The 14,730-nt window shown below is 48.2% G+C and overlaps 1 protein-coding gene across 5 annotated transcripts in view; it reads left to right on the top strand.

Annotated features, from left to right (window-relative positions):
- LOC136300900 (opioid-binding protein/cell adhesion molecule homolog) overlaps positions 1–14,730 on the top strand; it is a 296,786-nt gene that overhangs the window by 277,695 nt on the left and 4,361 nt on the right. For 3 of the 5 annotated variants that reach the window (XM_066203613.1, XM_066203611.1, XM_066203616.1), the window contains 4 exons: positions 5,488–5,613; positions 5,850–5,996; positions 6,085–6,205; positions 6,590–6,741. In XM_066203613.1, coding sequence (XP_066059710.1) covers positions 5,488–5,613; positions 5,850–5,996; positions 6,085–6,205; positions 6,590–6,741 — 546 coding nt within the window. The remainder of the gene's footprint in view (positions 1–5,487; positions 5,614–5,849; positions 5,997–6,084; positions 6,206–6,589; positions 6,742–14,730) is intronic. The other 2 variants (XM_066203614.1, XM_066203612.1) reach the window with 1 other exon arrangement.

The following is a 14,730-nucleotide window of genomic DNA, read 5'->3' as shown; positions in this document are numbered from 1 at the left end:
GGCAAGAGAGTGAAAATGGCCAAATGATGGTGATGCAGGAGCAATGTGGCAGTGAATTCAACAAAGCAGCCCAGAGAAAATATGGAAGGAATAGCAAAGTTTGAAGAAGAAAGCAACTAGAAGGGAAAAAAAAAAAACCAGCAAACAAAAATAAAGGATGAGAAGAAAAACCCAGAGACCCTAGAACAAAGGAAAGAGAGAACGAAATATGCACACACAGAAAAGCACTAGAACATCAAAAGGGCAGGAGGCAGCAAAGGGGAGAAATGAAAGAGTAATGAAGGAGTGAAGGCAGGGAGAGGAGGAAGGCCTGGGTGGAGGAAGAGTCAGACTGGCAGGCAGAAAACAGCACACGTTGCCTAGACAGGAACAGCCAGTATCCCTGCCATGATGTGCTAACCCAAAACCCGGATGGGAGAACAGGAAAGGGACAGGATTGGGTGCACCCTACAGCATCCTTGGGCTCCCAGTCTCAAAGCTGCCTGAAACTGGTGAAAAGGAGGCATCAGATGTGCCACAGGGACCAGCAGCAACAGATGATTAATTACTGCAAAAAAACAAAACTGGGGAAGAGGAGGGAGAACTGGTGAAGTTGTTTCCCCATTATATTTCCGAACAGAAAGAACGTTTTAGCTCGCGCACAAATAGCTCCCTGGGAAGCACTCTCACTTCCTAATTGTTCATAAATTTACTGACAGGTGGTTACACAGTAGGTATAACACTGTGAGTTTCAGTTTTATTGCTTTCCCTGTCTCAACGTGAAAACTTGGAGAAAAAGGATGCACTGTGAGCAGCTGGGCGACTCCGCCCGGCAAAAGGTGCTCAGTGCCTGTATTTCATTTTTGCCATGTTCCTTCCTGTAAAAGGATCCCACAGAGAGTGTTTTACTGGGGGAAGGCTGTGAGAAGAGGGTGTTCAAGACCCCAAGAAAAGGGAAAAGGAAGATATTACCAAAGTGGAGCGCCTGTAGAAAAAGTGAGGGCATGACACGCAGCTTGCCTGTCAGGGAAATTTGAGAAAAGAATTTTGTTGACCAAACTGTAGCTTTTAGAAGTGCTTAATCCATTATCTCAATAAAATCAGCTCTGATGAGCCTCTCAGACTGGGCTGTCACCAGAACAGTTCGATCAGAGATGATCATCGTCACTGCCAAGAAGCAACATGTTGTTAAAACTCTGGATGTCCCCTCTTTGCCCCAGTCACTATCCCCACGGGAACACTGAGGTGCATTTGCACAGGGTTACTCTGTGTGTCCTCGCAGGTGTCCCCTGCACCCCAAAAGTGGTGAGCTGGAGAGAGGGAAAACGTCCATTTCCATCTGGCAGCCAGGAGTTGGTTCTCAGGTGCCCCATTTAAGGGCATCACCCCCAAGCAGGAGCTTTTCTAGGGAAGGTCTCGTGTTGCTGGTGCCTCCAGCAGATTCACAGGGACTGGAGGAGGCCCTGGTGCCACCCTGCTGTGCTTCTCATCAGTGGAGGAGATGGAAAGCACAGGCAAAATGTGAGCTTTCAGCATATTTGCCTCCTTTGTGCTGACTTTCTGTACGCTAATGAGACCTTGCACAGTGACACCTCTGACAGCCCCATCCTGCCTGTGCTGGGGCGGTTTGTGCGGAGCTGGAGATGCCTGGGGCTATAGGCAGCTGGGGTGCTGGGAAAGGAGGCAGTGTCATCTCCTGCAGGCATCCCTCCCCTGCTAGGGTGACAGTCCCTCTCCCTGCTGGTGACAGCATTGCCTGTCACAGGACACAGCTGGACACTGCAGCTGGAGAGGTGAGGGAGCTGCATGAACGCTGCATCTCCCCGAAATAGGAGGTGTGTGAGAGGGCATGCAAAGTGAGGTGCCAGGGCAGAAGCACAGTGTGCTGTCCGTGTGACAGTGTCCGTGGAGGCTTCAGAGCTCCGAGGATGAGGTGTACCTCTCTGCTGCCCCTGTGGGGACCTGAACCCCAAGCAGAGGTGGACAAGTGGCTGTTGCCTGGCGGTTTGAAGAGCCCGTAGTTATCCATCTGCCATCTCCCCTTATCAGCAATGTCGGAAGAGACCTCTTTTAATGGATTAGGAGCTAATGATGTGGAGGAGGGACATCAGTTGCATGTGTCAGCCACTGTGCTCATGCAGGCTCTCCGCTCCGAGGCGTGCAGCAGTAATGATCTGGCAGCTAAAAATAATCCAGGGCCACGGCGGCGGCGGCGAGTGGCTCGGGTAGGGATCGGCGCTCCGGAGCGGCCGGGGATGAGTCAGCCTGCACACGGTGTGTGCGTCACCGTCATGTGCAGTCACTGAGCACGCAGCCCTTCCCGAGATGCTGTTTTTCCCCGCACGGTTAAGCAGGGGAGAGGCGTCCCTGCCGTCCCTGACCATCCCTCCTTACGCTTGGGTGTCTGGTCTGAGCTTTGCCGTTGCTTTTGCTCCCCCCCAGATGGGACAGCAAGTGCGAAGCCATCACTGGTGCCCGGAGAGGATGGCGGGATGGGACACACTGGGGAGAGTCCCGTAGATATCCCAGGTGGTGTTTGTAGCATCACAGGACATGGCAGTGACACCAAGGTGTGATCCCATGGCCAGCCCCGCAGGGCCCAGTCTGGGAGGTGAGGGCAGGGATGGCACCTCACAGTCCCCACGGATGGTGGCAGGCACTGGCAGACACCTAGGCCCCACGGAGAGTGTGGATCAGCACATCAGGCAGTGCAGGTCTCGAGTGGTAAAGGAAGGAGATAAATCACAGGCTTATTGTTATTGAATTTACTGGCATAGCTTTCACATTCAATTTCTCTCGCCGGCTTTCCCAACAAACAAGAAATTACAGTGTAAATGTATTTTTTGGCTTACCAAACCTTATGCATTAACTTCCCTGTGATTAATATTACGCAGGGCTGACGAAACCCTCTGCGCGCCACTCGTCGCTCCGGTGAGACCGTGCCGCTCATCGCTTCCTCGGGATTTATTCTTTATTCAATTTGCTTGTAGTTGTAAACTTCTGTGAGGAAGGACTATGCATAAAAGGGGATAGAGATGGTGTTCTGCTCTATTTTTCTCACTGCAGCTGTGTAGAGCAGAGGGAGGGAAATATAGAGAAGCAAAGGTAAATCAGGGAAAGGATGCTGTCAGCAGGTAAAGGACTAGGAACACCACCCACAGTCATGCTAGAGGACTGCAAGGAATTAGCAGGGCTGCCTGACCTGGGAGGGGACCAAGAGAGGTCTATAGGGCATGGGAGAGACTTTGGACTCCATGCCCAGCACTGATCCTGAGCTGTCACCACCTTGAGACAAGGCAGGTTTGGTGAGATGTGCTTGTCAGGGCAGCCATACCTTGGCCATCCCCGTGTCAAGGTGTTGACAGGCTGTGGCTGTGGGCTGGTTTTATCCACACACTCACTTTTGACACCAAACTCACCCTGCCTGCATCCCCAAGTGGACCCAGTTTCCACCCACTCCTCCCATAGGATTAAATCCTCCCATGGCAAACCAGTGTGTCCTTGAGACACCATCCTTGACAGCCCAGTCAGTGGGATCTATAAAAATGTAATCAAGATCCTTCGATGTCCTTCTCCAAGTCCTGGTAACCTCGTAGACAATGATCTCAGTCATGGGTATTGAGCTGCCCAGTGAGGTCCCTGTGATGTCCGTGGGTGTCCCTCCACTGCATGTCCCTGCTGACTCACAGGGACATTCCTGATTGGATTAGGGCAGGCAATAGAAGCACACCTGTGCTTCCCTGGCCTCTGGATGTTCAGGAAATGCAGTTCCCCACTGTGAGACCTGCTGGCATGTCTGTGTCAGCATCCTTTGCTAAGGGAAGGGCACTCAGGCTGACGTGTGGGTTTGTGTGGCTTGGGGTTTTCTGAATGGGAGCACTGGGACTGCAGTGGTTATGGGTAGTGGTAATTTTTTCCACAGGAATGAAAGTATTTCTGTGCCCAGGACGGGGACAGGCTCACATATGTGCCCAGAAGAGCAGTTTCTGCATCTCATTTTGTACTTGTGGTTTGGGACTCAGGGGACAGGAAAGGGATGCCAGCCTTGAGCTGGAGGGCAAAGATAGAATGATGACCATGATTTTGCTGATGCTCTGCATCACACACCTTTGCTCTAGTCCAGCATCTGCAGGCAAAAGCACACAAAGAAGAGACAGGTGCTGTCTGGAGCAGAGGTGGCATCCCAAGGTCTCAGCATCCCCTAGTGATGGTGATGTCATCTTGGACCAAAACTGCTCCCGAGGAGGGCTGGTTTGCAGGCTCAGGAGCAGATGAAAAATGCCCAGCTGTGGGGAGCCTTACCCTGGATGTTCTTGTAGTTTTCAGATGTTCCTGGTACCAGTTTGAGGTGCTGTTACTGGAGGGGAGAGGTGCAAGGATGCTGGTAATATGGATTAGTGTCATCTTGTCTGAGTGAGGAAGGGCCATTTGCAGCCTTCCCAGAGCTCATTGTGGCTGCGCTGTCGGAGTTGGCCGGTTCTGCTCCGAGCGTTAACTACATTTTCCAGCAGTTGCCGGCACACACTTTTCATTTTTGGATTGCTGCTTTCCCCTGAAGGACTCAGACAATCTCCCTCTGCTATAACAGACTGTACTTCTATATTAATGTGTCAAGTTGCTGGGAAATTTACTGCTTTGCAGAACCCATAGGGCTGCAGAGCCCACGCCGCATCTTTGCCATGGCTCATCCTGCTGTGCCGCCTCTCCTGCGCCAGGAGGGAGGAGAACCTCCCTGGGAGTGTGAGGAGAGCTTCTCTGGGGGTGTGAGGAGAGCCAGGCAGCCCCACTTTCCCTTGCAGACAGGGCTGGTGTTGCCACTGTGGTTTTCAGGTGATTATCCTGGAATCCCAGCACTGCAGAAGAGCCCTGGGTGCAAGGGTTGGACATCTGATGCCACTTGACCTGGGCTCTCAGCACGTTGTGTGCTTGGGAGGGGGCACAGGACATCCTTTCTGGCATTATAGGGATGCTGTTTCGTTTGGGGAGAGTTGTTAAATATGGCCTCATTTAGTCCCTGGAGAACAGACCCTTTAGGGGGTTCTGTCCAACATCCCTGAGCACCAGGAAGCAGCATCGGCGAGCGAGCTTTAATTGCTTTTTGCCATGGCCAGGGATATTTATGGGTACGGAGATTGCCAAGTTATTTATTAGATGGAGTATCTGGGGATAGAGTAATATAAATCACCCTGGCCAGTATTGAAGGAGCAGACGCTCAGTAATTTAAACAGCTTTAATAAATATGCTAAAATATGAGCCTTGTCGCAGGCCATAATGAGAGCTGGTTATCGGGGTCTCAGCCATGGAGTGGGGGGGCTGGACCCCTCCACAGCCCAGATCCATGCTTGGCTCCAGTCCAAGATACTGATTTGGAGCCATGGAATTGCTGACTGGACAATGGAGTGGCCACCAGTGTCACATGATGGGACAGGCCTCATGGCTGAGGCCTCCCAGCTGCGCCTGGCAAGCTGGTGTGTTGATGGTGTCTTTGGTGGCCTTTCTGTCTCGCAGTGCCCCCCCAGATTGTCAACATCTCATCGGACATCACCGTGAACGAGGGCAGCAGCGTGACCCTCATGTGCCTGGCCTTTGGGAGACCGGAGCCCACCGTCACGTGGCGGCACCTCTCCGGGAAAGGTGAGCCCTTGCTTGGTGGATGAAGTTCCTGGGTCTGAGGAGGGCTCATCCTGGCCTGTACAGGATGCATGGTTGTCCCTGTAGAGGGAGTCAGGGTGGTATTAAGGTGACTCACAGTCAGAATGCTTGTCAAGTGCTTCCTGGGTGAAGGGGATGCCAGATGCCCAGGAGGGGGGTGTCGGGGCAGGGGCACAGGGAATTTCCTGTGTCCACGGGTGACGGTGCCACACGTTCAGTACATCCCCCAGGGCAGACCTTTGTGAGTGAGGACGAGTACCTGGAGATCACCGGCATCACACGGGAGCAGTCCGGGGAGTATGAATGCAGCGCCGTCAACGATGTGGCCGTCCCAGATGTGCGGAAAGTCAAAGTCACCGTCAACTGTGAGTGCAGGGCACAGGGGAATGGTGGGGGGTGGGTGCAGGTGTGGCACAGTGTGACACAGTGTGACACAGCGCCGTGTCTCTGTAGACCCACCGTACATCTCCAACGCCAAGAACACGGGCGCCTCGGTGGGCCAGAAAGGCATCCTGCAGTGCGAGGCTTCGGCCGTCCCCGTGGCGGAGTTTCAGTGGTTCAAGGAGGACACCAGGTGAGGGCAGAAGCAGTGGAGGATGGGGGGCAGCCACAGCTTTGGGGTGACAAGGTGAGGACATAGAAGGAGGTGACAGTGCCCAAGGGCATCATGTAGAAAAAGGCTGGGATCAACTCCTTTTGGTGAGTGTTCAGCTGAGGAAATCCCAGAGTTGTTTCTCTGAAGGATGGTGGCTATGGGACATATGGGTCAGGCTGGGTTATGGGATGGAGAGCAGGATGGAGGGTTTGTCTTCAAAACTGGGATCCGCAAGTCCAGTGGGGGAATGTGTGGGTTTATGGTGATGTTGGCTGGAAGGAAAGGGGTGCCCAGGGAGGGGCAAAATCCATCCCAGAGCCCCATCCCTGTTCTCCCAGCGCTGCTATCCACGTTTCTGTGCAGGTTAGCAAACGGGCTGGAGGGTGTGAGGATCGAGAGCAAGGGCCGCCTGTCCACGCTGACCTTCTTCAACGTCTCGGAGAAGGACTACGGCAACTACACGTGTGTGGCCACCAACAAGCTGGGCAATACCAACGCCAGCATCATCCTCTATGGTAGGTGCCAGTTTTTCTGGGTTGAGGTGAGGTCACAAGGAGGAATAAGAGAAGGAGAGTAAAGAGGAGGCATTTGGAGAGGAGGAGGATGAAGAAGAGGAAGAGGAGGAGGAGGATGAAGAGGAGTTTGAAGAGCACGATGAAGAGGAGGAGGATGAAGAGAACGAGGCTGGATTTATGGAGTGATGGAGCAGAGCTGGCTGTATTTGGTGTTCCTGGTCCATCAAGGTTCCAAACAGCACAAACCCCGAGCAGTGAGGTGCTGCCAGAGGATGCAGAGAGGAGGAGATCTGTATCAGCCCAACACTGGGTGCACAGCACAGCTGGCCAGCAGTCGGCTGAGCCCTGGTGCTGCTGGAGCACAGGGGTGAGGAGGGAGCCTGGCACAGGTGAGAACGCGCTCCGGGTGCACTGTGGGGGTTTTGCCTTGTTTGCTGCTGGCAGGACTGCCAGCAGGGATCACGCTGTGCTGGCAATAGCAGGATGGGTGACATCAGCCTGGGTGATTCAGGTGGCCAGGGCAGGAAGGTGTTTGAGGAATGGTGTCATTGAGGACAGCTGTCATTGAGGAAGGCTGTGTGCACCTGTGGCATGTCCCTTTGGCATCCTGATAAGCCGAGAGGGCGGTCACGATCCAAGGGAGGACAGCAGGAGCTTGCCTTCCCCCAGCAGGAGGGACAGGATGGAAGTCAGGTACAAGCTCAAGGAGATGTTGAGAGGGAGAAGTTTCCACACCAGTTTGGATGTTGGCAGCATCAGGATGGACAGTGGGAGCAAAACTTTGCCCTCTGGTGGGATCTGAGGGGTGCTTGGTGATTTGAGGTGGTGGGAAGGGCACATCTTTGGCTTTGGTTGTGGGGTTGGTTGGTGTTTTCTGCTCCACTGTGTCCCGTTGTGTTCTGTAAGGTTGTGTTTGGGTCTGGTGAGTGCCAGTCTGTGGTGTTTGGGCAGGGGCTGGTCCAGGCCTTTCTGTTCTTACCAGTTCTCCTCTGTCCTGGCCTGAATTCTTCTCTTTGGGTCAAAGCTCTGCATTCTGTTCTCTCTCCACTCTTCTGGTCTGTTCTCTTGTGTTTTACCTTTACAGTGAAGAAATTTTTCCCAATATCCAGTATAATGCAGTATAGTACAATAGACCATATATAATGTCATATCATACAAATATAATGTAGTATAGATTATTGATAATCTTATATCAATAATACAAATATATGGACATGAAAACAAATAATATATTTAATAATAGTGCCTTGTTGACATATGTTATTATATATAAGCATATTTTTCTTTATAAATATTATGTATTATACTCGTGGTATATCAATTATAGAATATATCATATACATTATTAGTTTTTATATAGTGCAATATAACTTACAATTTATATGAGGTATTTTATATATATAAAGTTTAGGAGTTTAGGAGTTACAGTGGCAGTGCTGAAATGATGGTTGGATTTGATGTTCTTAAAGGTCTCTTCCAACCTTGATGATTCTATGACTCTATATGGTAAATATTGTATTTGTGATATTTAGTACACAAACAAGTACATTAAGTTTCCAATCCAGTTTTCCCAACATCCCCCCCCCCCTTTTTTTTTTCTCTTTTCTTGTCCTGCTGGCACTCTTGCACTTGCTCTTTCTCTGATGTGAGACAAAATGATATCACCCAAGTCTCTTTTTTCCATGACTTGAAACCAGATTAAAGAAAAGTTGCAGTGCAGGTAACTCCCTCTCCTCAGAAGGAGACTGGATTAGGGATTTTTGGTTTTGTTCCAAGCTGTCTCATGGTTATCTTTTATTTGACAGCATCTGTTTTCAGGCATTTTTCCTTCTCTCAGCAGTTAGTGTTGCTCTTTACACACTCCTCCCGTGACAGCACAGCAATCCTCTCACACCGGTTATTAATTGATGCCAACATGCAGAGAACACAAGATTTCACCTTGTTTTAATAAATTAATCCCCCAAACACGTCCAGCAGGCTGAAGTGAAGTACATTAGAGGTGATTCCATTGATGACAAAACAGGGATATTAAAAATCATCCATAAAAAGTGAGATGTAGGAGCCAAATCCTGTGGCAGAGTTTAACAAACTCTCTTGTAGCTACTCCTGTCAGTAATGGTCTGTTCAGTGGAATACTAATATTCCTCTAATCCTTGTTTTATATAAGGAGGACTAGGAAAATATTCACTCGTGAGACAGTAAGAAAAAGCCTTAGCAAGGAAAACTTAAAACTTAAAATGTTTCATTTGTTTTCATGTGGTTATTTACCTGCACCAACATTGAAGCTTAAATTTGTCTTTGGAAGGATATTGGCACATCCTTTGGATATTGCTGTGTGAACACTCAAGGATACCTAAAGCTATTTTAATTTCATAACTTTTAATGGAGAAAAAGGCAAACATTCATATTCTGTTTCCCTCCACCCCATCTTTCAAATGTGTATTGAGTGAAACACTCTGGAGCAGCGAGGAGCAGGCCATGGAGTGAACTCAAAAAGGAATATAAGCAGGTGGGATTCCATCCCTCCTAGAGGATTGCGCTTTTTTCATTTTGTGAACATGTTGTGAAATTCAACAGCTTGTCAGTCAAAACTGCAGTTTCTTGGAAACACAGGGGAGAGTGGGAAAGATGGGCTCTGCGGAGAGCTTCTATTTGGGTATGTGCGTGGTGTTTCTTGGACAGTCTCTACCAGCCTTTGCCAAAGGGGAGAGGAGCACAAGTGGTTGGAAATCTGCTGATTCTTTTATTTAAAAATTTAATGTCTGGGTTCACTTTTTGATGAGCATGTTGCATTTTGTACTTGCTATTTATATAGGTATATTTATATGCAGAGATAAGGGGGGAAATCACCCAAACCTGGATTTTTACATCTCTTTCAAGTGTAGCGTGTCCCTCACCAAGGGAAATTCCCCCAAGCCCCCATTCCAAACTGGGATCTCTGGGACCTTTTATTGGCCATTTCCACTGAAGAGATATTGGAATAAAGAGAGATGTAGATGTTTTACAAAAGATGCCATCTGCATTTTTCCGATGTTCAGGGTCTCATTTCTAGTATGTAATCTTTGTGATTGATGATTGGGTGAGTTAACTGAATATAAGTTAAAACACCAAGTGTTAGATGTGATTTAAACCAATTATTCTATGGAGAGATAAAATCTTCTCATGCTTTATTGTGCACTCTCTTAAAAATCAGCAGCTTCAGACTAAATACATAAAAGCAAGGGAAAGCAATTATGTCTTTAAGAATAAGAGCTCTGATTCAATATTTAAAGACTGCTTGACTTAAAACACTTAAAACACAAGACATAGAATCACAGAATGGTTTGGGCTGGAAGGGACCTTAAAGCTCATCCAGCTCCACCCCCAGGGTGCTCCAATCCCAAATGTCCAACCTGCCCTTGGACACTTCCAGGGATCCAGGGGCAGCCACAGCTTCTCTGGGCAACCTGCGTTGCCAGAGCCTCACTACAAATATTTGAATTTTGCAAAAAAAAAAAAAAAAAGAATCAATGCAAAACATATGCAAAAAAAAAAAATTGGTAAGAAATAGCATCTTTGCCCTGTTTACCTATTGCAGTGGAGTGTCTGTGATTGCAGTGATTTTCTGTGTTTATTTGTGCACACAAACCAGTAATCTGACAAACCTAGGCGATATTAGGGGTGGAAATTAGAAAGGAGAGGAGAAGGAGGCAGTGTGGTACTCAGGGAGTATAAATCTGAACCAGGTCTTTTGTACAGGAGAGAAAGTAATTACCCCACATCTATTTTTGTGCATTACAGGAACTTAGAAGGGCAGGTAAGTCTGTCCAAATGCTCTTTTGTGTCTGCCACCAGCACTGATTTTCAGGTCAAGGGAGCAGCTCACACCTCACTTCATCTTTCTCCAAGTTGCCACCTGCCATTATTAATACCCCACAAAAAGTCTGAGATATGTAAACTCCTAAGTTGTTGCCAAAGAGTCTGGAGAATTGCAATGCCCAGCTTTATTTTGCTTCAGGAATCTGCTGGTGGACAGCTCAGGAGCTGGTGGTCACACGCTGCTGTGCCATGGTGCCACAGCCAGCCTGGCTGCAAGCAGTGCAGGGCACAGAACACTCTTGGGTGGGGAATTACACAGGCTTCCATTCTCTGTGGTCAACAACAGAATGATTTTTTTGCTGTTATTTGAGTGGATTATGCTGTGTGGATGTTCTGGGTGGGAGCTGGGCAGATGCCCACCAAGTGGCTGGTGCTGGGGGCTTCATGACTCTGGGCTCAGCCATCCATCCCCCCAGCATCTTCTGCTCCAAACACCCCTCAGGAAATGGCAACTTTCCTCTGGAACCAGGTTGGGAGAGCTGGGAGTGTTCACCCAGAGGAGAGAAGGCTCTGGGGAGGCTTTAGAGTCCCTTCCAGTGCCTAAAGGGACTCGAAGAGAGCTGGAAAGGGCTAACTCTTGGGGTTAATTGGGATTATTTGGTCAACTAATTAGCATTTGGTGTTACCTGGGACAAACTCACCTTCTGTAGAGTACTATACGGTTGTTTTAGATCATTGGGTTACTTTGGCTCAATCAATTAACATTTGGGATTACTGAAGAGCATTGGGATTACTAGAGGTCAAACTTGTTCTGGGCAGAGGACTTTGAGGTTACTTGAGGTCAACCAGTTAATATTTGGGGTTACTATAGGTTATTGGGGGGTTACCTGAGGTCAACCAGTTCATTTTGGGGTTACCAAAGGTCATTTGGGTTACTAGAGGTCAAACTCACTCTCTACAGAGCACTTTGGGGTTACTTTAGGTCACTGGGGTTATTTGAGTGAGCCAATTAACATGGGATTGTTTGAGGTCACATTCCATCTCTGGGGACCATGCTGGGCTTCAGTGAGTTCAACCATTTCTCTTGTTCCAGTATTTGAGGTCACCAACTCCAGCAGTGACACCAGAGATTGAACCTGAGTTTGTGTCCCTGTTGTGACTCCTTTCATTCCATTTCACACCAAGGAACCCCCCGTGTCCCATTGTTGTGCCATGCCTGCCTGCCATGGTGCCAGTGTTGTGTCGGTCTCACCCTCACCCCCGCTTGCCTGGTGGCTTCCAGGTTCCCTTGTCACCATGAGTTGCTCAAGACAGGCTCCCTGGCCCTTCCCTCTGTCCCCTGGCCCTGGCTGTGCCTCCAAATTCCATCCCACCTGTGTCCTGTGAGTATCTGCCCCTCTTGGCCTGTCTTCCCACAAGCTCCTCCTGCACTCAGTTTTATTGGGAGAAGATAGAGCAAAGCTCTGCAGCTCCATCTCTTCTGGCTGGGACCCCTGGATCTCTGCGTCCCTCTGTCCATCCCGATCTGGTGAGATGTTTCAAAGACACCAACACAGCTTGAAACCTTAAACCAGGCTTTATTAGACAATCATTAAGATGACACATCACCCAGGGTTAGGCTTTAATCATCATCAACACACAGGCAAATAATTAGTCTTTAATAAACTTGGCCTAAATTAGCTGTGAGTCTCAAACGGGAGCACTTTTATGGGGGGCAGAGGCTGTGCCATGGCACTGTGGTTTGGGCAGCTTTGGAGGTGAGGGGGAAGATTTTCCTTCATGTCTTGGTGAATGATGCCAGAGCTGAAGTGGGATATCTTCGTTTTCCTCAGTATTTATCAGTGTTCTCTTGTTCTCCATCTTCCTGTGAAGGGATGAGGGACAACTCCCTCTTCTTCACTCAGCTGTTTTGTTTTGTAGGGTTTTTCCCAGCACATTCCCTGTTATCCTGTGGGGTTACTTTGCCCTCACCTATCACCTTCTCTACCTACTATACGTGTGGTTTTTTTTCTTTTCACACTCTTATTTCCACTTGGTCCCTGTATTTCACATGTGCAGTTGTCTTCCTGCGTTTGGTACTTTGCGTTTTCTCTAAACTATTTCATGAAATGCCAATTGCTGACTTTGCCATTAGATGCTATAAATAACCCATATATTATACTCTGCTATAAAATGCTTACCTACAGTCAGTGCTCACATTACCGTGGTGTTCCAGGGTCTGTGTTTGTGGCAAGCCTTAGATCTTGCTCAGCTTGTGTCTCCTTTTAGTGTGCAAGAAGCCAACACTTTTTCTTCCTTGCTCTGTGCTGGGCTGCTGTTCAGTCACGGAGGTGAACATCCCTATTGGAGCCTTCTTAGAATCATAATTTGACTTGGAAGGGACCTTTTAAAGGTCATTTAGTCCAACCCCCCTTCAATGAGCAGGGACAGGCCTTGAAGGACCATGCAGTTACCTAAGGAAAAATATCAGGAAAAAATCTCATCCTGGGGAGGTTGCCAAGAATTACTCTAGAAGCCTCTGCTCTCAGACATGAGTCACTGGACAGGCTTCCCCCCAGCAGGGCCCCAGGACTTCCTCAGACATGAAGAATTGGACAGACTTTCCCCCATTAGCTGCTGTTGCAGACCATGAGAAGCAGAGAGGAGCAGTTGCCTTTTCCTGAGCCCTCTAGGAAAGAGAAGCTCCAGCAGCACCCTGAGTGTGGGCACATTCCCTTCCCATTTCTCCTGAGTCCTGGAAATGGAAAGCAGCAAGAGACACATTCTAAGTCTTCATCTCCACATGTCTGTATCTCACCTGGAGAAAGGTCAATGTTGTAACAAATTGGGAGGAGTGAAGTGGAAGGCACGGCACTTTTGTCCTGGCAGGAAAAGAAAGGAAAAGCTATTTTTTTGGTGCGTGTGAAGGGCCTGCTTGGCTCTGTAAACATTTGTGCTATTCCCACAGCTCACACTGGAGTTGAAAGTAACTCCAACACAGGCTAAGAAAACCCATTCACCGTAGACACACTGATTCCTTCTGACCTTTGTATTCAAGATCTTAGGAGAGAAACAAAATCCCAAGCTTGCCACCTGTACTCAAATCAAGGTCTCAAAAAATCTAAGGTTGCCTCACGGAGAAGGAAGGAAATAGGCAGGAAAAGAAGAAAATATCCAGAAAAGTGGACACAAAATAAATCAAGAGGAAGAAAGCTAAAAGCAAGCAATAAAAACTAACTGCAATAATGAATAACTGCAATAAGAAATAAGCTGAGTAGGGGCAGCCAGAGTCCAGGTGCACTCACACCTCAATGCCCAGGCACTGGGGTTTGAGCAAAGCAGAGCCAAAATATTTGCTGGGATGACAGGGCTGGGGAGCCTCAGTAGAGTTCTCTCCCTATCCTGGTGGGTGCTGTCCTTTTCCCATAGAGTGACAGTTCAGAGAACACACAGGAGTCACAGGCAGCCTGTGATGAAATGAGCCATCTGCCCTGATTTTGTGATCGTATCTAATTACTACATTATTTTGTCCCTGTATCTTTATTTTTGTCTCTTCTGTAGAATATCTTTACAATCTTTACAAGGCCAAGCTGTCTGATACAAGAATGCATTCTTCCACAGAAAAGGATAAAGAATAAATTTAAGAGAAAATATTTGTTTTATTTTTTTCTAGTAATGACCCAGCATTTTTAGTTTTATTTCCTCTCTGTATTAGGTGACTTATCTATTTGGGAGCTCTCCAACTCAACCACAATGCAATTGCTTTAGGATAGATTATGAAATTTCTAAAAGTGTCATTAAATCAAAGCCAATAACCAGCGCAGAACTGTGAACTAGAAAATAGTGATAAGAATTAGTCACACATTAAAATCCACATCTATAGAGATACTAGAGAAAGGCACCGATTTAGCAGTGTTTGGGCAGGTGTAAATACATAAAAGTTCACGGCTAATCAGCGTTTAGTATTAAACCTGCAGGAATTTTCACTATTTTTATGGTTTTGGGTGATGTGCTGAGCTGCTGCCATTGGTTTGAGGGGTCAAAACCAAAGAAGAGGGAGCAGAAACAGGTGTGAAGGAAACCAAGCTAAGAAGCCCTTTCCATTCTGCCTGCAAAGGCTCTCCCTGCCCCTAACAAATGTGGGTTTCCACCTTTCGTATCACAAGGTCTATTCAGCAAGGAAATGTCTGATTATGGCACAGCAGTTCTACC

The sequence above is a fragment of the Chamaea fasciata genome, unplaced genomic scaffold, assembly GCF_029207755.1.
Source record: "Chamaea fasciata isolate MVZ Bird 193981 ecotype frontalis unplaced genomic scaffold, bChaFas1.0.hap1 SCAF_24, whole genome shotgun sequence".
Lineage (NCBI taxonomy): Eukaryota > Metazoa > Chordata > Aves > Passeriformes > Sylviidae > Chamaea > Chamaea fasciata.
This window is presented reverse-complemented; position numbering and strand designations above follow the sequence as displayed.